Source organism: Rhinopithecus bieti, unplaced genomic scaffold (genome assembly GCF_001698545.2).
Source record: "Rhinopithecus bieti isolate Rb0 unplaced genomic scaffold, ASM169854v2 scaffold_37505, whole genome shotgun sequence".
Lineage (NCBI taxonomy): Eukaryota > Metazoa > Chordata > Mammalia > Primates > Cercopithecidae > Rhinopithecus > Rhinopithecus bieti.
The window spans coordinates 773,625-796,292 of record NW_016815797.1 but is presented as its reverse complement, the minus strand read 5'-3'; the positions used below and the strand labels follow the sequence as shown (position 1 = coordinate 796,292).

General features: G+C 39.3%; 2 protein-coding genes across 6 annotated transcripts in view; one reads left to right on the top strand and one right to left on the bottom strand.

Moving 5' to 3' along the window:
- The window catches only part of CENPP (centromere protein P), a 279,336-nt gene that overhangs the window by 155,577 nt on the left and 101,091 nt on the right, over positions 1-22,668 (top strand). The window lies entirely within an intron of this gene.
- Positions 9,527-22,668, bottom strand: part of ECM2 (extracellular matrix protein 2) — a 30,607-nt gene continuing 17,465 nt past the window's right edge. For 2 of the 3 annotated variants that reach the window (XM_017853691.1, XM_017853692.1), the window contains exons 6-9: positions 21,251-21,408; positions 18,242-18,381; positions 16,464-16,790; positions 11,193-12,343 (exon numbers count right to left, since the gene is read on the bottom strand). In XM_017853691.1, coding sequence (XP_017709180.1) covers positions 12,175-12,343; positions 16,464-16,790; positions 18,242-18,381; positions 21,251-21,408 — 794 coding nt within the window. In that variant the 3' untranslated portion in view covers positions 11,193-12,174. Of the gene's footprint in view, positions 9,921-11,192; positions 12,344-16,463; positions 16,791-18,241; positions 18,382-21,250; positions 21,409-22,668 lie in introns of those variants that run through there. The other variant, XM_017853693.1, reaches the window with a different exon arrangement.

Below are 22,668 nucleotides of genomic sequence, written 5' to 3'. Positions count from 1 at the left end.
AAAAAAAAAAAAAAAAAAAAAAAAACCTTAATGGTACAACTCAATTAATTTTTACAAAATGACCCCAATCAAGAAATCCCAGCCTCATACTCATACTCCATTCTCATACATCCAGAATCCCTCCTCATACTCCTCAAGTCACAGCCTGAGTTCAGCACCATAGGTTATTTCTTAAAGTTTATATAAATGGAATCATACTGTACATTCTCTTTTTGCATCTGGCTTTTTTCATTCAGTGACATGCTTTTGAGATCCATTCACATCATTGTGATACACAGTAGTTCATTCTCATCACTGTGTAGTATTCTCATATATGAGTAAGTCACAAGTTGTTTATATATTCAACTAGATTAATTACCTTTTGGAGAGCTACTATGAATGTTCCTCAGTCTGTCGTTTGGGGGTCATATGCATATGTATTTTGTTAGGTGAAATTGCTGTATTTAAAATAAGATTTCAACTTCTCTTTAAAAATTAGGCTTTGCCAGTCCGTGATTTCTGGTTTTGCATGGCAACTGTTGTCTCTGGGACATGTGTTTTTCACTTCTATACTCACAGGATGTTGTCCACGTCACCCACCCAAGCCACTCTTCAGTCGAGTTGCCTGCGTGGCCTTTCTGGGTGCAGTTTTGCCACCCATATCTAGAGAGATAGGAGGCAGTTCCTGTAAGGTTGTGTTTCTAAAGATATGTTACAGCTACTTTTCCTTGATATTTTGCTTCGATCTTTGGGCAGAGGGCCTAGGGAAAGAAATAGGCCCTGGAATAAGATGCTGGGTTTAGGGTAGTATATTCAGCTTATTCACTCTGTTCTGCAGATAATGTAGAAGTGCAGGCCTCAGGCACAACCCTCCACCATCTTGGGGCTGTGGCATGGAAAGCTTTGCCTCACACTTGCCAGAAATGGTGCAGCAGGCACGAACACGCCTGAGTTTATCCCCACCCTTTTCCAGGTTATCATTCCAAACGAAGCAGTGTACCTCTTCTTCCCTCAAGTATTGTGAGGAGAAAAACCTTCCATTTTTGTTTCCTAAAGGGGTCCTATGGAGGGGACCTAGTTCTTTTCTCCATGTTTGTTTGTTGTTGTTTTATTGTTTTATTTTTGCCTCATTGAGCCTTGGTCTAAATAATGAAGAACTAGTTGCATTATAACAGCATTATTTAGGAATCACAAGTCATCTACATTATGTTGCAAACACAAAGATAAGTTACAAAACTGAAAAGTAATATTCTCAATACTGACAGTTTATGAATAAAATATTGATTGCCATAAAAGAAACTTTAATGCAAATTTATTTTCCTTTGGTCTTATATATGCTAACAATTGTGAAAATAAAAATAAATTGCCTAATCTAAGCTGTCATATGATTTCTCACACCCTTTCCAGAACTTCTTCTGGTCTAGACATGGACAGCAGTGGTCAAAGTCCAAACACAAATAAGAACAGGGGAGGACCTCGAAACTGTCTCATGCAAATAAAAGATTGATTGATTGACAGAGTCTCACTCTGTCACCCAGGCTGGAGTGCAGTGGTACAATCATAGCTCAAACTCCTGGGCTCAAGAAGTCCCACCTCGGCCTCCCAAAGTGCTGAGATTCCAGGTGGGAACCACCTGCACACAGCCCAAATGAAAAGGATTGATAGGTGAGGCAGGAGCTGTAGGAGCAGCATGTGTCAGGAGTATATTGTGGGGCATACACACACCTGCCAAAAAGTAGGCAGTTTGAATTTTCTGATGTTCTTTTGCCAGTCTCTGGTGTCCTTCACGTTCTAAATGAATTGGAATAGATTGTACAATGTTCTCTTATAGTAGTAGCTACAAGAAAGGCCGTCCACCCATCCATTCATTCAACAAATAGTGCAAGTGGTATGGAGAGAAGCAGGATGGGGGTGGGAGTGTCAGGGGTACCTTCCCTGTCAGGTGACAGTCACAAGACCTGAGGGCTGTGAGGGAGTTAGTCATGCCATACAAACACCCACTTTAAGAATGTTCTAGGCCACTGAATCCTAGGATGTAAATATGCATAACATAGGGATTTTTGTATAGTAGATGCTTTAAAAAGCTTCTGTGAAGGGATAAATGATTAAGATTTCATGGATTTTGATGTTCAAGTGTCCCTCATGGTGGACTAGGCACTTTGGTTTCTAATGAATTTACTTTGTACTGTAGGTTGTGACCCAGGGGCAGTATTCAGCCTGCAGATTGTTTGGAGTGTACAGTATTTTTGAAAACCAGGAAATTTGATGTCAGAGTCCAAGTTTGCAATGTATTTTGAAAGATATGAGCTGGAAACACTGACCCTGACGTCCTGTGTAGCAGCAATTTGCTGAGCACGTAGGCCCTCCATGGTTCTCTGCTGCCCTGACCTCCTCTTACCCTCTCCTCACAGCTCTTCTGTTGCAGGGACTGGCTTCTGCTGTGTCATGTGGCTGAGCTCACTGTCGTCCTACTTGAAGTTTCTGGTTCTGAAAAATGAATTATAATAAATTGTCACTGAATGTTCATTCAGTTGAGGTTATGAAAAATGAAGGACTTACATAATTCTGTTTGTTATATTTTGCATGTATCAATTTTTTTTTTTTTTTGACACAGAGTCACATTCTGTCGCCCAGGCTGGAGTGCAGTGGCACAATCTCAGCTCACTGCAACCTCTGCCTCCTGAGTTTAAGTAATTCTCCTGCCTCAGCCTCCTGAGTAACTGGGATTACAGGTGCAGCCCACCACGCCTGGCTAATTTTTGTATTTTTAGTAGAGACGGGGTTTTGCCATTTTGGCCAGGCTGGTCTGGAGCTCCTGACCTCAGGTGATCTGCCTGCCTCGGCCTCCCAAAGTGCTGGGATTACAGGCGTGAGCCACCGCACTCAGCTGTGTCAAATATTTTTAACGAATGTCTGAAGTCAGTTTGCTTTGAGGAATCTGTACAAGTATGGTTTTGTTTTAAATAAATTTCTTACCTCTTCCCAGTGAGCAGACCTGAGAGCAGTGAGCACATCTGGTTTCCAGATCTGTGTTTCTAAATACTGTTTCCCTCTAAGGGAACCAGGACTCCTTGGAAAAATGGCCCATAAAAGGTCTGGACCAGAGAAATAAAGGTGTCTGAAAAAGTTTCTTGTACCAAGAAGTGTGAAAGTTTGCAGAGTTTACCAAGGACTCCGAAAAGGAACATAGAAGCCACCATGAAGGGGCAGTTTGAGCATCTCAAAAAAATTAAAAACAGTGGATTATAACACATACGATACTAAATCCTTTTTATAATAACAGAGAAAAGAGGGTTAAAAGGATCAGAGTTTTTCCTTACAGAAGAATGTTAACTAATGAATGCAGAAGGAATAACAGAAAATCACCACAGTGAAACCTCCAATATAATAATTGATTTAAGGAAAGATAATCAAGGGAAACTAAAACAATTAAGTCAGCCTCAGCAACACAGTGAGATCCTGTCTCTACAAAAAATAAAATAGACCAGACATGGTGGCACACACCTGTAGTCCCAGCTACTGGGGAGGCTGAGGTGGGCGAATCACTTGAGGCTGGGAGGTCAAGGCTTCAGTGATCACACCACTGCACTCCAGCCTGGGTGACAAAGCCAGACCCTGTCTCAAAAAATAAGTAAATATATAAAACCATTAGGTCAGAGTTTGCTCAATAGCAAGAAACTGTACTTTGAGTACCCATACAACCATTGTATTTTCACTTTCAGTACAGCGTTCAGTAAATTACTTGAGCTAGTCAGTGCTTTATTATAAAATCAGCTTCACGTTAGATGATTTTGCCAACTGAAGAATAATATGGTATTCTGAGCCCATGTACATAGCTTAGGCTGAGCTATGACATTAGATGAAGGTGAGGTATATTAAATACATTTTGACCTATGATATTTTCAACTTATGGTGGGTTTATCGGGATGTAACCCATCATAAGTCAGAGAGCATCTGTATTATTCACTGGTGAATATAGGTGAAGGGTATGTAGTGCTCATTGTGAACTTAAACTTTTGTGTCCTTGAAAATATTACCAAATAAAGGGGGAATAAATGCTAAATAATTGGAGCAGATAATGCAACTTGCCTTAAATTAACTTTTAACTCTTTGATTTATCCTTCACTCTAGTGAAATATTTACCACCAAATTTATTTTAAGTTAATTAAGATGTTACCCTAGACAGGGATTCTTAACTTGGATATATGAATACCTAGAGAATTTGTGGAAAGACTTTATGAGTCTTTTGATACATGCCAAGTATTTTTATATATGTATTTTTCTGCATAGAGGATCCATGATAGCTTTCACCATGTTTTCAAAGGGGTCCATCCTTCAACTAGTTAAGAACTGCTGCCCTAGAATAGATTTACAGTTTATAATGTATTTTTTATTCTGAGTGTCACAATACTAGTTAAATTCACTTTCCAAATGATTCACATATAAATTTGATATTTGTGAATGTAATTCCCAATTTAGGCAAAACAAATGAACCTTCAGCAGATTCCAACTTATAAAAAGATTTGCTTATATCAGTTGATAGTTTAATGTAAGTTTATTTGACCACAGCGATTCTGTTACTTAGAAACACACCAGGACATTTTAATAACATGATGTATTCCTTTTCTTTTCCAAACTAATACGTATTTAGTGTAATCACATGTTATTTTTAATACAGTCCTGCTTTCCCTTGCGTGGATTCACATTCTTCACATTTTATACAAAGGAAAAAATATGCTAGACTAAGTTTTAATTTTATCCACTTTCATATAGAAAAGGGAACATAACTTCACAGAAGAAATGGTCATGCCTTTATGATTTAGTTGTATCACCACTCAAGTTTACTTACTGAGTTTAGAACATTTATTCCTTTGCAAATAACAGTATGTGACAGACTGAACTCCAGCAGGGCTTACATTCTCAAATGCTCCTGTTCACCTTGTAATAAAAGACATGTCATAAGCTGAAGCCTTAAGACATGTAGAATCAAACATGGACTAATTCAGGATTACACAGTTTACAGGAGATTTTCCTCTTAAAACCTTTTACAAATGCCTTTGATTCTGTTGGACTAGTTTCAATTGAGCTGATGGTCATAGGGCCAGAAATGAATACGAAAGGAACAAACTTGCTAGGGAAGCCTCTGACCAAAGTTTGCTACGTGGGCTACAGATGGAAAGGCCTGGGTTTGCCAGTGCAGACTGTCTTGCTATACCGTTGGAGACTCATTCAGGGGTTATTTCTAAGGGAAGAATTCATTTATAGGACAGGTTCATTGATCAGATACTTCTCTAGTTTGGCTGACTGTTTTAAATACAATTTTCCCCTTTTTTAGGTGTTATAAGTAATCACAGTGAATCACACAGATCAAACTTAATTTTCTTTCCTAGGGTCAGGATTTTTTTTTTTTTTTTTTTTTAATCTTATGATGAGATGTCATTTACACTCTCTGAGTTCCAGTTTCCTCACCCTCTTGGCCCCCTCAGCCTGGAGATCCTGCTCAGATGTTCGTGTATACCGTGGTTCACTCTGTTCCGTGCCCTGGATGTGATCATACAGTAACACAGTAGAAAGGCAGTCAAACTCAGGTTTTGCTGTTAATTTCCCACCTACTTCCTCAGGAGAGCCATGCTGTTGCCAAGGCTGCAGGGTCCCCACTGGACCCCCACTGGCCCACAGAGTCCAAGGGGTTTACTTCTGACCCTCTGCAGAGCATATGTGCAGAGCCCTGTCTTAGTATACTAGACCTTTTTCCACTGTATTTTCACCAATCTAAGAAATCAGTTATTTTAAATAATTAATATTCACCATACTCAGAGGCCTGGAAGCCTTGAGCAAGTTAAGTAACTTTCTGCTCACCAGTTTCCTGTAGTCTATCCCTGGAAACATTGACACTCACCTTTTTCATGTCTGCCCTATGCCCAGCACCTCCACAGGCTATCACCTTGTTTAGTCTTCCCATCAGCCCTGGGAGACAGATGTTGTTTCCTGATTTTGTGCACGAAGAAACTAGAACTCTAAGTAACTTGGCCAGGTCCGTGGCTAGTACTGATTCTAGTTCAGAGCCAAGATACTCATTATTGTTTTTTTAACTACAAGAGAGGAATCTCCATGTTTCACAGACTTTGGGGGCTTAAGGCCCGTAATGGTCATTTGGTGTTAAGTTAGAGCTGGGCAGAAACTTCTTTTCATGGGTACTTTTAATATTTTTGAATTTTAAGTCTATCAAGGATCTGAATTTACATTCAAACATGGATCGATAAATAGTTCAGTCATCTGTCAGTCTGTAAATGTTTCTGCCATGAGGACATTTTCTATCCTTTTTCTAAAGAAGGGAAAGAGGTGGAATCAATATCATAAAGGGTTTTACTCCACCCTTTGAAGTTTCACTTCAACAGCAGAATTTGAGTATTTCATTCTTTTAAGTCAGCATCTTAGGAACATAGTAATTTATGGTATGTTTAAATGATGGCTTTGGAAGGCATAGTCAGTGTTGCTATTATGCAGAGCAATCAGATTGATTACTAAGTGTTACCAGTTGTCAAAGCGTAACTTAATTGTTTAAAAAATATACTTAGCTTTCTGAGGTCCTTGTCAGAAATATTAATAACATAAATGATTCCCTTTTAATTTTGTGACCCTGTATAAATCTTTTTCTGCTCAGTTTCTAAGTTTTTCTGTGAAAATCCTTAGATTTTGCAGGTTCCTTTTTTATTTAGGAGTGATGTCAACTTTGGATAATATCAACTCTTTGGGTAATATAACTCGTAAGCCGAGCCAGTTTTGACTGGGAGATGAAGGAGATGGAACTCTTTATTCAAGAGCCATTTTAGCACCTACTTTGCACAAAATTCAGGGGTTTAAGAAATGAGTTGTCTCTGTTCTGTTAAGTTTTACAGTCTTTTTGGAGAAACAAGCTATATCCCTCAACCCAGCTACTGTACAACACCCACATACACAGAGAAGTAATCAATACCTAACTAATAATTCCAGATAATCATTATGTAGGACGTAACTAATAACACTAAAGAGGTCATCACTGCAGACCTACCTAATAATACCAGGTCTGTCCTGGGCAGCGGCACAGGCGCTGAATGATGGGGGTTTTGTGGGGCTGGGGGTCCTGAGGAACTGGGCTTTTAGGTGCAGCTCATCCTGTGCTTGGAAGCTGGCTCTGAAAGGTGAAAGGCTGAAGTCAGATGGAGACTGCAGTGAACTTGGCTTCTGTGTCCCTCCCTTGAAGCTGAGGGTCGGCACCCATCAGAGATTGGCTCAACTGCCCTTCTCTTGTCAGGCCTCTTCAGGTGTACGTCCTTCCCTGTGCATTCAGCTTTGACCCCATACCTTCCCGTCTTTCCTGTCCTCTCCTTGTCTTGCCTGACCCCCATGGTGACACCCCAGGTTCAGCATTCTCTCACAGATGGCCCCTTTCTCTCAACTTCTCAGCAGCTTTATGAGAATCAGAGCAGTTTCTTCTTTGGTCCCTTCTTTTCTGTCTATCCCTTATCTGGCAAGATAACTATCACTGAATTCCTTTTGGTGTCTCTCATATCTGTGCTGTGAAGGCCGTCACTCTCTTTCTAGATTTTTGCAGTGGATAGTTCTTTTTCCTTTCTTAACTTATTTCTTTCATGGAACACTTCATGCTTCAGCATTTTTCAGTGGTACGCTGCATTTCTCATCGCCTTGAATCTGGTCTAATTCCTGACTTGAGGAGCCCTCGTCTTGCCTCTCCTTTCCTGCCATAATGGGGCTAGACTCCTGACCAGTGAGCCCAGATGTGAGCCCCTCCATCTCCTTGCCTCACTGATTCACATTCCTGTTTCAAGGTCCTTTGATCTTTCTCCCCTGAACCACGTGTATGTGTTGTATGGTTTAGTGTTAATTATATCCTGTATTATATCACAGTCATCTTTTGTGACTCCCCACCTAAATTAGTCAAATTAGAGAAAACATTTTTGCCTAAAGCACTATGCTTAACACAAATATGCTACCAAAAATTTGGGGTTTTATCCTTTAGCTATATACCTGTAATTTGTGGCTTAAATTTTCATATACTGAGTCTAAAATAATCTTAAAACAAACATTGTCATAATTTGTTAACATTTCCAAGTCAGTTTAAAGATTTATAATACATATTATTAACCGTTACTGGAATAATTATGTGTGAATGGGAATAATCGTCTTGATGACTCCTGGAGGTGTCCATGACAACTAGAGGACACCGTGCATATTTCAACTGTACAACATTGTAGATAGTTTTTTTCTGTTTTAATGAAAGCAGTCATCTTAAGGAGTAATTAACTTTGACTTAATGAGAATGGCTTCTAAGGAGATGTATGTGGAGCCATTTGATGATGCCATTTGAAGGAGAGGTGGTTTTGAGTATCATCCTCCCCTCGTTAGCAACACCTGCCATACCACATGCCCTGTACCCGCCGGTTGAGCATCAGCCACTCAGGTTCGGACCTGTAATTAGGCAGCCTGCCACTCTTGGGTGCCCTAGACTTTCCATCCAAACTCTAAGGGAGAGACAGCTTGGTTCAGCAGGAGGAACACCAGCCTCAGAGTCAGAAGATGCAGGGGAAGTCCAGACTTAGCCACATATTCCCTGTTGTTCTCATGTGCCACCTGCCCTCGCTGAGCCCCAGCGTCATCACCTGACCTGCAAGGAGGTTGGTGAGCTTGCAGCACGGTGCTCGTTCCTACAGAAGCTTGTCGACTAGCCATTTAAGATGGCCCAGCAGTCTGCTCAGGGCTAATGTCACCCCACTGCACTGGTGCTCAGAAGGAAAAACAAGCAGCCTCTTCCTAAGGCCAAGCGTCTTCAGCCTGGATGCTCTGGGAATGTAGGTGGAGCTGGAGAAAGGGAAGAGAAGGCTGCATGTTCTTCATGGATTTTAAAACCTAGTGTGTCATTTAGATAGTACCTAGTTTGTTGATTGTAAGAAGAAAAGGGGGATGGAGTCAACACTTTCTGATGAGAGCAAAGCTGCTTTGTTTGAAGAAAGAGGTCTGTTCACTTCCTTATCAGTGACATGAAACCCCAATGAACCTTGTCTGAAAACTACTGATCTGTTCCAAACATGTTATTTTATAATTGAATCAAATGAAACCCAAAGAAGTAAAATGACTGCATAATTATTGGAGAACAAGATGGGCTCCCAAGTCTCTTGGTTCCTGGTGTAGTTATTTCCTTATACCAGGTTCTGTATGTCTTTCACTAAATCATTTCTTTAGTGCTGCTTATAATATTTTTATTGATAATAAGCCAAATCTCAAAGTTATACTGTTCCTTGTATATATATACACAAAGACAAGACACACCATTAATATTTTTAGATCATGGCTAGACCAGGACTTCTTTAGTGTATATGTGTGTTAGTAATTATAGTGTAATTTTTGAAGCCAAACAGAACATCTGTTTTTTAGTACATTATATTGTGAAGAGTGTTTGCTATAAGGACATTTATCACTTTTTTATGGAATTAAAACTTCCCATGCAGAACATCATGAAATTTCAGGGCTGAACAAGTTCCATGCTAGCCATATTTTAAAAATTATAAAATCAGTTGAAATAAGTACAACTTCCATGTAAGAAAAAAAGCTTCAATCGGTCATTCTGATTTCCATTTTTCTTTGGGATTCTGCTGCCAGAGCAGAGTTGAGAAGAGACATGCAGAGCAAGCCCACATTGTGCCTGCTGGGTCTGGCATGGGTCTGGATCTGCTGTTACTCCAGGCCATTGAGAGTGGCCGTAGTCTCCTGGCAGCCCTCAGGCCCCAGTGTGCTCATTGCATTGTCACCCATTTTTCTGACTGCACAGCACTTGCCTGCTTACTTAATTGTCTGCTTGATTTCCTGATTATTGCCTCTACCAGAGAGGAAAGGCCCCATCTGCTCTGTTTGTCACTGTCTCTAGAACAGCATCTGAAACACAACTGAATAAAGTCAGACTAAGAAATGAATGAATGGGTGGTTCAGAATCTGTGTCTGTGTCATCCCAGGATGCTAGTTCTGCTGACTCACCTTATTCAGTTTGAGCCCCCTTTAATACTAATTTTGTTTACAGCTTAGATTGCCTTAAACCATTTATGTCAATGCATTTATATTCATACATCAAGAAGTATTGCGCAAGGGTTCTTGTTAAATGGATGTGTAACCTTATCTTCTTGTTTTTACCTGTCTCTTAAATTCAACTTGGCCAATTTAAAATTAGTAATGCTCCTTCATTCCTAAACTGATTACACAGCTCAACTTTTGTTCCATAAAATTCTGTTTTTCTTCCTAACAACCTGCTATAAGTCTTTGACCCTTCAGTCTAACAGTTATCTTCATATTATTATTGTTGTTCATGTTATAATCTCTGAATCCTGCCTATTAAGAAAGGGCTTAGATCTTCCTCCATCCCTTTAACCTGCACGTTATGCACATGTACCCTAGAACTTAAAGTATAATAATAATAATAAGAATAATAAGAATAAAAAAGAAAGGGCTTAGAAAGTAGGCTTAGAAGTAACATTATGGAATAAGTCTGGCCGGGTGCAGTGACTCATGCCTGTAATCCCAGCACTTTGGGAGGCCAAGGTGGGCTTATCACAAGGTCAAGAGATCGAGACAATCCTGGCCAACATGGTAAAACCTGTCTCTACTAAAAATACAAAAATTAGCTGGACGTGGTGGCACACGCCTGTAGTCCCAGCTACTCGGGAGGCTAAAGCAGGAGAATCGCTTGAACACAGGAGGCAGAGGTTGCAGTAAGCCAAGATTGCACCACTGCACTCCAGCCTGGTGACAGAGCGAGACTCCATCTAAAAAAAAAAAGAAAAAGAAGTAACATTATGGAATAAGTCAAACTTTTCACACTCATGAAATTGAAAGTCACCCATGAAATTGTCGATTGTGGTTGGCTATGCTGGTTCCTTTCAGTTTTATATGAGATAATAACTGCATTCATACTTTCCAAAATGCTTTACATTCTTTTCTGGTTCTTATAATAGCTTTGTGAAGTGGGGATGGAAGGTTCCTAGAGTGGTGAAAGAGCTATTAAATGATTAAATAACTAAAGCTTAAAAATTAGAGAAACCTATACAATGAGGCCAACACTGGCACTTAAGTTCCTAGCCAAGACATAAAACCGAGAGTAACAAAAGAAGTCAACATAGTTTCTATATGTGTCTTATAAATTACTTTAGCAATACAAAGATAAAAGATCATTATGTTAAAATTTTTTAATATATGATTTTGGTAGGGCCAATACATAGTAAAGACATAGCTTTATGTTCAATTGAACGGAATAAAATGATATATTTCAGTAAATTAAGGCAAAGGAGATAGATGCTATGACCTGTGGTGCAAAAATTTATACATTAGATTTACCTTTACAAGGTTATAGTCAAGAATAATTAACTTGTATTTTAAGCAAACTCTACTGCTTTTCAAAAAATACTTTAATCTTGAGTAAAGAATGGTGAAGGTAATCTTAATATACTGTTTAACTTTAAAAAATAATTTTAGAATTATAGAAAAGTTTCAAAAATGTATAGAATTCATGCACACCCTTCTGCCAGCTTTCCTTAGTGTTAACAATGTACATAACCATAATACGATTTTCAAAACTGGAAATTAACATTACAGTAGTGTTTTCATTTTACACATGTAATTAATGAAAGAAATGAAAGCTACCCCAATACTTAGTTATATTTATACCAGTAATTATAGCCCAGGGCCTTATAAGAAATTAACAAATTGTTGTTTTAACAGAATAATAAACACTTATTCATAAATTCTGCCTGCTTTTTTTCTTGTCATTATGCTTCTTAATCTTAAACCAAAAGATACATAATTTTTAAAGGGACAGAGTTCTCAGCTAACACCAGTACTCAAGTTGATTATTAAGGCTGTGTTTATTTTGTTCCAGACTCTTCTGGTCTAGCTCAGTATGCATAATATCCTATTCTAGTGAGATGGCCTCTTTCTAAAGGTGAGAAACTGAGAGATTTTACCTTATAAAACTCCTAGAGACTACGCCTTTTAGGTATATTTTGGTTGTTCATCTGTGTATTAGTGAATCAGATTGACTAGCATATAATGATACTGAGAATAACAGGAGGATTATGTCTCTCTTGTTAATGACAAATGCAGCTACTACAAATACATGAGTAAAGTTTATAAACAGTAAAGGAAAACTTGGAATTACTTGACATTTTGTGGTTTAAGAACAATACTTGAATATGATCTTATGCATGAAAATGTGTAAGATGGTATTTCTCTAATTTTAATGTAATTGTTTTCAAGATGAAGATGTTCCAGATTTGAGTCATCATCCTCTTCAGCATTGCAAATTTCTTCTGGAAGAATGTTCCTAAGGAAAAATAGACATGCAAGTCACACATGGTTCAAGTAATAATCTGCCTTCATTTAGGAGTTAAGTTTAACATTTGTTAAACAACTTATTTTGTTCTTAAAATAAAGTTGGATCCTTATATTATAGACCAGAATAAATTCCAACTACGTCAAAGATCCAAATGTGAAAGATGAAGCCATAAAAGCACTCGAACAGACCGTGGTCACACCCTCTGACTCGGGAGATTCTTCCTATATGTGATTTGAAAACCAGAAGCACTGAATGAAATGATTTAAAATTTACTGCAGGTTTTAAAAAGAAAGTGCAAAGTTAAACAACATGACAAAGGAGAGAGTAACTTATACCACAGATACAAAGGCTTCCTAAGAATCTAGGAGGAAAATGGAAAATGCTCAATTTCATTCATAAGAAAAATGTAAATTGAAACTTTACTGGCATACCACTTTTTATTTATGAGGTTTGCAAAAAAAAAAAATCCAAAAGCTCATTAACATATTCTAATAGTGAGCCTGGACCGATCAAATACCACTGAAGGGAATGCAAAATGGTGCACCCCTTCTGGAGAGGAATTTGGTGGTATCTAGCAAAATTACATATGCACTTTATCCTTTGTACTCTGCATTCCCACTGCTAGGATTTTATCCCAAAGTTAAACTGGAAAAAAACAAAATGACATTTATACAAACTTATCTTTTGTGGCATTATTTTTAGCAGTAAGAGTGGAAACAAATGTCTATCAATAATGAACTGATTGAATAAAATATAGTATATCTGCATCATATTCAGTTGTAAAAAGGAATGAAGAAATTCTCTACATACTGATGTGGAGTGATATACTGATACTTTTAAAAAGCAAAGGGTAGGCTGGGCGTGGTGGCTCACACCTGTCATCCCAGCACTTTGGGAGGCCGAGGCGGGTGGATCACTTGAGGTCAGGAGTTCAAGACCAACCAGACTAACATGGAGAAACCCTGTCTCTACTGAAAATACAAAATTAGCTGGGCATTGTGGCATATGCCTGTAATCCCAGCTACTTGGGAGGCTGAGGCAAGAGAATTGCTTGAACCCGGGAGGTGGAGGTTGCAGTGAGCCAAGATCACGCCATTGCACTCCAGCCTAGGCAACAAGAGCAAAACTCTATCTCAAAAAAAAAAAGAAAAGAAAAGAAAGAAAAAAAGCAAATGGTAGAAAAAATACACATACCCCATAAGGTTTTTTATTTAATGTCATTTTCTTATATCTTATATTTCTTTTTTTATATATATACTTTAAGTTCTAGACCCCTCCAAATCTCATGTTGAAATGTGATCCCCAGTGTTGGAGGTGGTGCTTAATGGAAGATGTTTGGGTCATGGGGGCAGATCACTCATAAATAGATAAATATCCTCTCTAGGATCAGGGGAGTGAGTGAGTTCTTGTTCTATTAATTCCCATAAGCGCCTAGCACCTCCCCATTCGTTTTTGCCTCCTCTCTTACCATGTGATCTCTACACACTCCATCTCCCCTTCCACCATGAGTGGAAGCAGCCTGAAGGCCCTCACCAGATGCAGATGCCAGTGCCGTGCTGCTTGCACCGCCTGAAGAACCATAAGCGAAATAAACCTTTTCTCTTTATAAATTACCCAGCCTTGGGCATTACTTTATAGCATCAGAACTGGACTAAGGCATAGAGAGAGAGAAAACTGCCCTTTTGTGTGATAATTTGTATACTAATTATGGATAGGGATGGGGAAATATGTATATGTATGTAGGCTTATGTTTGCAAAAATAAATACTGGAAGGATAAACTAGAAATTTAAAATTTTAAACTATGGGAAGGATCATACAGTGTACGACAGACAATCACAGAAGTAAGACTTCTCTTAATTCAACTTCTTACACAATTTTGACTTTGGAATTATAAATATTTAACATAGTCAAAAGTAATATTCAAAAAGAAAAAAGCAATTTCTAAAAACTAAAACTAAATAACATTTCTGAATATTAAGTTGTTGACATATCACAGAGGAAACCACTGTATTTCAGCTGTACATGTTTAGTGGAACTTATTCTAAAGACAAATAGAGCTACCAAAAAATAATAAACTTAAAGCTTTTATTATTAGCAGTAATAATGATGTCATTTTGAAACAATTGTTTACGTATTATAAGATCATCCAAGTTAATATTGTTGGGAACCTAGATTTTCAGTGTAAGAGAAACAAGTTTTAATAAAAGGAATTAATATTCAATGACGTTAAATTTGATTTGGGAATGCCAATCTGAACTTATTTTCTTTTCAAAATACGGCATTTCCTGGCAGTCCGCTGAAAAGCCTCTATACAATAGCAATACAATTGAAAGGGCCACGGCTGGTTCCTGCTTGGGGCTTCTCAATACTATTCCCCAAAGGAAGGGGCCAGGCTTTTTGGAGGAAGGTCTGTAGTAGAGAATGCAGAAAGTAAGCCTGAGGCCCACGTGTGCCCAAAAGCAAGTGAGCAGACACAAGAGCCAGTTTGAATAGTGACCATTGTCCAGATACAGGACGGTTTGAGAATAATGACTGCAACTGATGGAGGCATAACTGCTTACATGAAAGCGTAAGTGTATATTGATTCACCGGAAAAAGAGAGAACCCTAAAACAAAATAAAGCAAAAACATTTAGGCTCCAACTTCTTACTCCCACTTGTGGCTTAAAAGAAAGAACTAAGCTTTTTTCTTGCCTTTCAGAGTGACAAAGCAGCCCTAGTTGATGAGCCAAAAATTTTTTACAGCGGAATTCCAGCTAATAAGCGTGAGAAGCATGGCAAAAGTAGAAATTCATCATTTTGTTACCCCTAATGAAGTAAGAATCAGACAACATTCATCTATGAGTGAAACCATTGGTTCAGTGATGGAAGAGTAAGTTTGTCATAGGAGATACCAGGCTGTGACCACCTCAACCCACTGATCAATTTCAGAGTCACAAAAAGTGGGACAAACATTAAACGTCTTCTGATGCAATGCAGTATGAAGCATATGGCACAACCTGTGAAGTATTTTTGCAAAAAAATTTTGAAACTGAATTTTACAAAGCCTTCCCAAGCCCCATCTCTTCTTCCAGTACCTTTAAAAACTCGAACTTTTCTGTGTTTTGTTTTGTTTTGTTTTGTAGGCATTTAGTTTATTTGGACTTTTAGAAAAGGGGAAAGACTAAGAGGCATAATTCTCAGGGACAGAACAACAAGGCTATTGTCTCCCTCACTGCCAATTATAAAGACCCTACTGACAAAATATTCTGGATTACTTCTCAAGACACTCATGCCATCTAGGCAGGAGTGATGATTCAGTATATAAGCTGGATACACGCAGAAAAATGTGTTCCCAAAAGTAGGTAAAGTGAGTATCAATAAATGTATTCAGAAATTTGACTTCAGAAAAATCTAGATAGAAGCAGTTTGAATTTTAGCATATATTTAGGTTTTATGCTCTATAGATTTATTTATTTACATATGGAGGTGGGAGTAGTAACATAATCTATTGCTTTGAAGACTTATCTGAAACTCTCTCTAAAGTTCTAAGTGTTATATAATAATAATCTGTTAATTTTCTTTTTTTTTTTTTTTTTTTTTCTTTGGAGTTTTACTCTGTTACCCAGGCCGGAGTGCAGTGGCACGATCCCGGCTCACTGCAACCTCTGCCTCCCAGGTTCAAACATTCTCCCACCTCAGCCTTCCAACTAGCTGGTATTACAGACATGCACCACCAAGCCCTGTTAATTTTTGTATTTTTAGTAGAAACGAGGTTTCACCATGTTGGCCAGGCTGGCCTGGAACTCTTGACCTCAGGTGACCCACCCACTTTGGCCTCCCAAAGTGCTGGAATTATAGGCGTGAGCCACTGCATCTGGCCAAAAGATGTTTTAACTATGGAAATTTATAAACATGTGCAAAAGTAGGAAAAACCTCTAATGAATCCTCACATACCTGTCATCCACATTCAGTAATTACTAACATTTGCCAATCTTGTTTAATCCAACCCCTTAGCACCATTTTTTTTTTTTCCTTAACATAAATCCCAGAGATCATGTCATGGTTGCTTTATCATATATTTTGCCAACCAAAATTTAAACAGATACTTGAAAAAGCCAAAATTTACCGTATCTTGTTGTTGTTCAGCCTCAGAAAATGTAGTGCTTTCATTTCTTGTATCCCAGGTGGTATAGATTTTAAGTCATTGTGATCCAGAAATAATTCTCTCAGGGAATGATATGCCCCATAGAAGGAGACACGGTCCATGCCATCATCAGCAAGTTTGTTAAATGACAGGTACAAGTATTCCAGGCCTGGTTCCATATGACCAAACACATAGCCAGGGATCCGTTCAATCTGGTTCCCGAGGAGCACGAGGTGCAGCAAGGACTTGGGTAGATAGGAGGGGACATGATAGAGCTTGTTGTACGAGAGATCAATGGATTCTAGATTTCTGCAACAAAGAAAAAAGTAAACAGGGTAGGGACATCAGGATGGTGATCATCAGCTCTAAATTTTGATAAGGCCAGTCTTGATGCTGGTCCATTTTCCTATAAGCACCCAGTTTGTAGTGAAGATTCCAAATAGGAACTTTTCTAGGTATAGCCAGCCCTAGTCCCTTGCACCAAGGTGCATGTCCTTACCAGCGTGCCATACTGCCTCCCAGCTATGCGAATCCATGCGAGGGGAGCATCAAAGACTAGGAGGGAAAAACTCATATCCCTGGAGGCAATACTGAGGCCCAAAGACTAAAATATCTGTAAGGTTGATGTGTTGAATCCAAAATGAAATCCCATGAATCCTAGCATACATCGAAATGCCTATCTTTAAAGTTGTCTCTGGTTCCAGCAAGGAAGTTTGGTTTGTTTGGCTTGTTTTGGTTCCCCTTCCCCTACATTTTCATTCCACATTTGATTTGATGACCTGGCACACCTGGGACTTGAGGTGATCCTGAGGGATCTAGAAAATGCTGTTAATCATCTAGAAGATCTGGGAAATGTGGTGAACTCACTGGCTTGTTTCAGGAGCCCCACCTGAGTCTCCTAAGGCTTCTGCCCCACACCCTCTTTTCGCCTGATGAAGCCTCCTCTGCCCACAGTGGACTCAGTGCCACATGCTGCTGAGCCCAGTTGGCCTCTCCATCCTGTTTCTGAATGACACACGTCCCCGGCTGTGTTACTTAGGCACATAGTTCCAGGACATGCAATCCCAGATCCCAGTTGTCTGCTGGATTTGCTGCAGGGCTTGCTTCTGACGCCCTCCCCCTTCACTGAGAGCTACAGCCAGAGGTTGCTGATTCTTGTCCAGGAAGATGGAGTCTACTTTTGGCCTCCACTGTTAGGCCAAGCATTCTTCCGTCTATTTTGTAAGAGTTGAAGTGAAGAAATAGTTTGGAGAAAAGAAGGCTGTGTAGTGTAGAACAGGCCTGTGCTCTGGAGCCTGGTGCTTCTACCTAATGATGATGAGGAGAAGGAGTATGGCAGATTTCTTTCTCACTGTGTGCAGGGGATTATCTCATTCAAACCTGCTGACAACCTGTGAGGTAGACAGAGCTAGAGTGGCATTTGACCACTAGTGGGCAGACCTCGAAGTCAGACAGCTGGGGCTCAGTTTTTGCTAGCTCAGCACTTGGCATATGATAGGGTGTCCAGTATGCAGTATGGTGACAACAGCAGTAGTAACTGTAATAATCCTAACACCAGTCATGCAATGCACAGGTTGGAAACTGCATGAAGGAGCCCACTTTGGGGATAGGGTAAGGGTTCACTAAGAAATGATTCTGTCTCCGAGCCCTTCAGTATCGTCACCTCCCTCACGTATCCCATTTCCAGTTTTCCTACTCTGTTTAATAATGACGAGAGGAAGAAATAGTTCAATAAAATTTAAATTGTAGCATGTACTTACTCTTGATTTATCCAGGCTAGAGGAGCAATCCTATTTTCTTCAATTTTGTTATAACGTAGTACAATGACATTGATCTTTCTGGTATGATTGAAACAAATTTCAGTTATTTCTTCAATTTGGTTATTTTCTAGGTATAATTCCTATAATTAAGAGAAAAGACTTATTTTTCTTTTGTTAGTTGATATGTTCAGTTTCATGAAGACTAAAATAGTAACATAGACTATTGTCATTAGTATTATCTAAAGAGTCTTTTACTGCTCTTTCAAGTAAGCTCGTGTTTTTAAGTTGTCTTTTTTTTTTTTTTGAGACGGGGTCTCACTTTGTCACACAGGATGGAGTGCAGGGGCACAAACACGGCTCACTGCAGCCTTGACCTCCCAGGCTCAAGTGATCCTACCACTTCAGTCCCACAAGTGACTGAGACTACAGGTATGCACCACCAAGCCTGGCTAATTTTTGTATTTTTTGTAGAGACAGGAGCTCACCATGTTGTTCAGGCTGGTCTCAAACTCCTAAGCTCAAGTGATCTACCCGCCTTGGCCTCCCAAAGTGCTGGATTTACAGGAAAGTTGTCAAATTTTATAACTAATTAGTAAAATAAAGCACACGGTCTGTCATGGTTATGGAATCAAATGAATTTTATTTAAAATGTATTACCCATAATATGTTGCAAGAAATGGCATACCATAATAATTATACAAGGCTCTCTACTTTATAATACTTATTCACATAAGTTATCTCATTTGGGCTTAAAAACTCTGAAAAGTAGACAGTAATTATTGTCTCAACTTACCAGTGGAGTTAAGTTGGGCCTGGAGAGACACGGAGGCTCACCCGCGGTTACGTGACTAATGCTGAGAGGAGCTTGTCCTAGCCGAGCCTCCAGTCCCAGACTGCCTGTTTCCTACTATTTCATGTGGTCTATAATATTTTAGTCTCATGTTTTTAGATTTGCTTTTGTTATAATTAATTTAAAGTTAATTAGGAGCTTTAATTTGCAACCAAGGAGAAGTTTGCTAGAACTGTTAATAAGTTTTTAATAGCTAGCTGCCTTCAAGTTAAGTTTAGTTGGCATTAGAGGGAGTTTTTCACTAAAGGATCTGCATTATAAAAATTCTCCTTGTTCTCTTGTTAGAATTCAGAGGTAGAACTGGCATATATCTTTAGTGTCACCTTCTATTCCACCTGTGAGAATTTCCCTCTTTGTTAATTTTGGCATTTGTTAGAAATTAGTAAAGCAATTTTCAACTTTTTGCTTTTACCTGCGTATGTATTTAGGAGGTGAGCTAGATTAGAGACTAGTTAAATAAATCCTGGCACACCTGTCCATATGTTGAAAAGTCTGCAGCTGTAGGAAAGAATGCCATGAGGCAGCCTTGAGGCTGCATGGTTAAGTGAGGCAGGTGTACAGCAGCGGCTTTAGAAGGATTCATAGTATGTGCCATGCATTTGTGCACTTGTATGCCCAGTGCTTTGCAGACTGGTAGGAATGGGTCCCTTTGGAGAGAGAGAAGCCAGTATGGGAAGCTCAGGCTCAGAGTGGGGCACATTGCTCTTTTGTATTATCCTCATTGTGTTTGTATGTGTTTTAACATGTGTATGCATTGTCTATTTAAATTTTAATCTTTTAATTATTAATTTCTGACCCTGCCCCACAAAGAATCTGACTTCGCATGTCTGGGATAGGTCCAAGAGTCTGTATTTCTTAAGAACCCAGGAGATTCTGATGGAAAGCCAGGTACTGATGAATGTCAGTGTTATATAACTCTGTCGCTCAATCTGGAAATAGGAAGAAGAGGAAGGGTGATAGGCATGACAGCCACATAAGATCACAATAGATGATCCTCTTCTCTGGCTTGTTGGGGCTGATGCCGGGGGATGCTGCATCCTGACTTCTGGCTGGATGATCATGTGGTGAAGGAGAAACGGAGCTTAGTAAGGAAACCTGTGTTCCCACAGGGTCTGCCAGTATGTATAGACTCTCTGGACCTCAGTGTTCTTTTTGGTGGGCGGGGTGGGGTGTGGTTTGTAGAGACAGAGTCTCTCTGTGTTGCCCAGGCTGGAGTGCAGTGGTACGATCCTAGCTTACTGCAGCCTCAAACTCCTGGGCTCAAGTGATCCTCCACCTCGGCCTCCTGAGCAGCTACGACCACAGGTGTGCACCACCATGCCTGGCTAGTTTTTTTAAAAATATATTTTTTAGAGACAGGGCCTCAGTATGCTACCCAGGCTACTCCCAAACTCCTGGCCTCAAGCCGTCTTCCTGCCTCAGACTCCCAGAGTGCTGGTATTACTGGTGTGAGCCACTGCACAGTCCACCTCAGTGTTTTCAATGCAGGAAATGAGGGTTGTTGACATTCATCAGCCAAAGACCCTCTGGAGCACATCCTGCAGCAAGGATACCACACATCTGGGGACCTGTGGGGCATCTCTAGAGGATAATAAAGCAAGGCTGGAGTTTGGGGCCTGGAGTTAGTTACAGGACAGTTCTGGTAGGAATTGGGTCAAAACTTGTAAGCTACAGAGTTGCTGGAACAGTCAGAGGCCTTCTTTGTACAACACTTGTATCCATGCAAGTTACTGTTAGGTCAGAGTGTCTGTGATTTTGCCTGGAATTTGTCAGTGGACACTCTGTTACGGTTAATACCTGTTTGAGCTTCTGTGATAAGTGTCACATTTCTGGATTGGGACAGTATACACTGTCTTGAGAGTCAGAGTACCTCATAGAAGTTGTGGTTTCTTTTAAATTCTCAATTCCTTTCTCCCATTTCCCCCAAGAGCTGTCAGAAGTACCATTTTTCACTTTATCAGGTGTCTCTACTAGTAATTATAATTTCGATTCAGAATTTTGTATTGCTTGAAGAAAAACAATGCTTAAATTATAGGAAATTCTGCATACAGCATGAAACCAGAGTTTAATTTACATCACAATAGTCTTAAAATATATTTTGTTGTATACCATATTTAAAATATAATACATTTAAAACATTAAAAGAAATATATTGTTACCTCAATAGAAGCAGGAAGACCCTGTGGTATAATTCTAAATTTATTTTTTCCCAGACGCAAGTAGGCTAGGCTCTTCAAAGGTTTGAAAGCTAAAGGATTGACATTGACTTCACTGAGATTATTTCCTTCCAGTTCTAAGGTGACCAGTTGATATAAGTCTATAAAAAATAAAAGTATTAGAATATTAGGATAATTGAAAACCGTGCAGATTTTGTAGGCTTTTGAAATGTCATGTGAAATGACCAGTTTATTTGCAGGGCAAATACAGTTTTTTTAAAACCTTTGTATCCTCCTATAAAGTCTTTTCTTAAGTACTTTGTACATCCCAGATGCTCAATTCAACCAGGACTAAATGCATGGTCCAGTAGTGAGGCAGACCCGAAAAAAATCATTGAAATGCTAGGTGCTAACGATATGTGTAAGGAACAGAAGCAAGAGAGAAGAGAGGGAGGAAGATAGGAAAGGGAGGCAGAGGAGTTTCCATAGAAATTGTGGTGGCTGAACAGGGATTTGGAATTCAGATAGGAAAGGAATAGAAAGTTGTGGACAGTCATTGGAAACATTGCAAAGATATAGATATATGAAATGGCAACATCATAGGCAATGGGGTGGGTGGAAGTTTAATGCAATGAGTGATTTTTTTTTCCAGGACACAGAAAAGAACACTTTCCCTGGCTCACCCTCAGTCTCTGAACAAGGGAGTCAGAAGTAAACCAGAGCAGTGAATTCCCATCATAGTTACTCACTTGTTGGCACAGAGTGCAGCCAAATGGAAGCTTTGAAAGAATGATGATCAAAAATTCTCCACGCATTCAGATTGAACTAGCAAGAAAGGCCTTTATACAAACAAGTTTTTTTTCTACTTTGTTTCTACTAGTCTCAGGAGTGGTGTGATCCAGGTCAAATGGAAGCTCCATGCTGCAAAATGGACAGCTCAGCAATGACAATACCCAGAGGCATCTGAATCAGAGGTTCAGGGTGTGGCCAAAATTCCCAGATTAGGGGATATTTTTTATTCAACCCCCTTCATGGGCATTGCACCGAATGCCATGTGGGACTCAGTTCTGTTCTTAGGCAACAACAAAGACAGTTGCATCAAGAATAGAAATAATAAATGCTGGAAGATTATAAGAAGAAAAAACAGTATAGATGTGAGTGGTATGAAAGTGCCAGTCTCCTACAGACAGAAAGATTTAGATAGAAGTAGGAGGAACTTCCAGGCTGAAATAGCCAGCTGAGCACATGTAGGTGAAAGACCATGTGGGTTTGTTCAGGGGGAGAGGAGACTAGCCCTGGAGTGGCTGTGCACAGTGGGGTGAAGGTTGGTGCTCAGAGAGAAGTGTACTGGGAGGGCCTTTTTTTATTTTATTTTATTTTATTTTATTTTATTTTATTTTATTTTATTTTATTTTATTTTC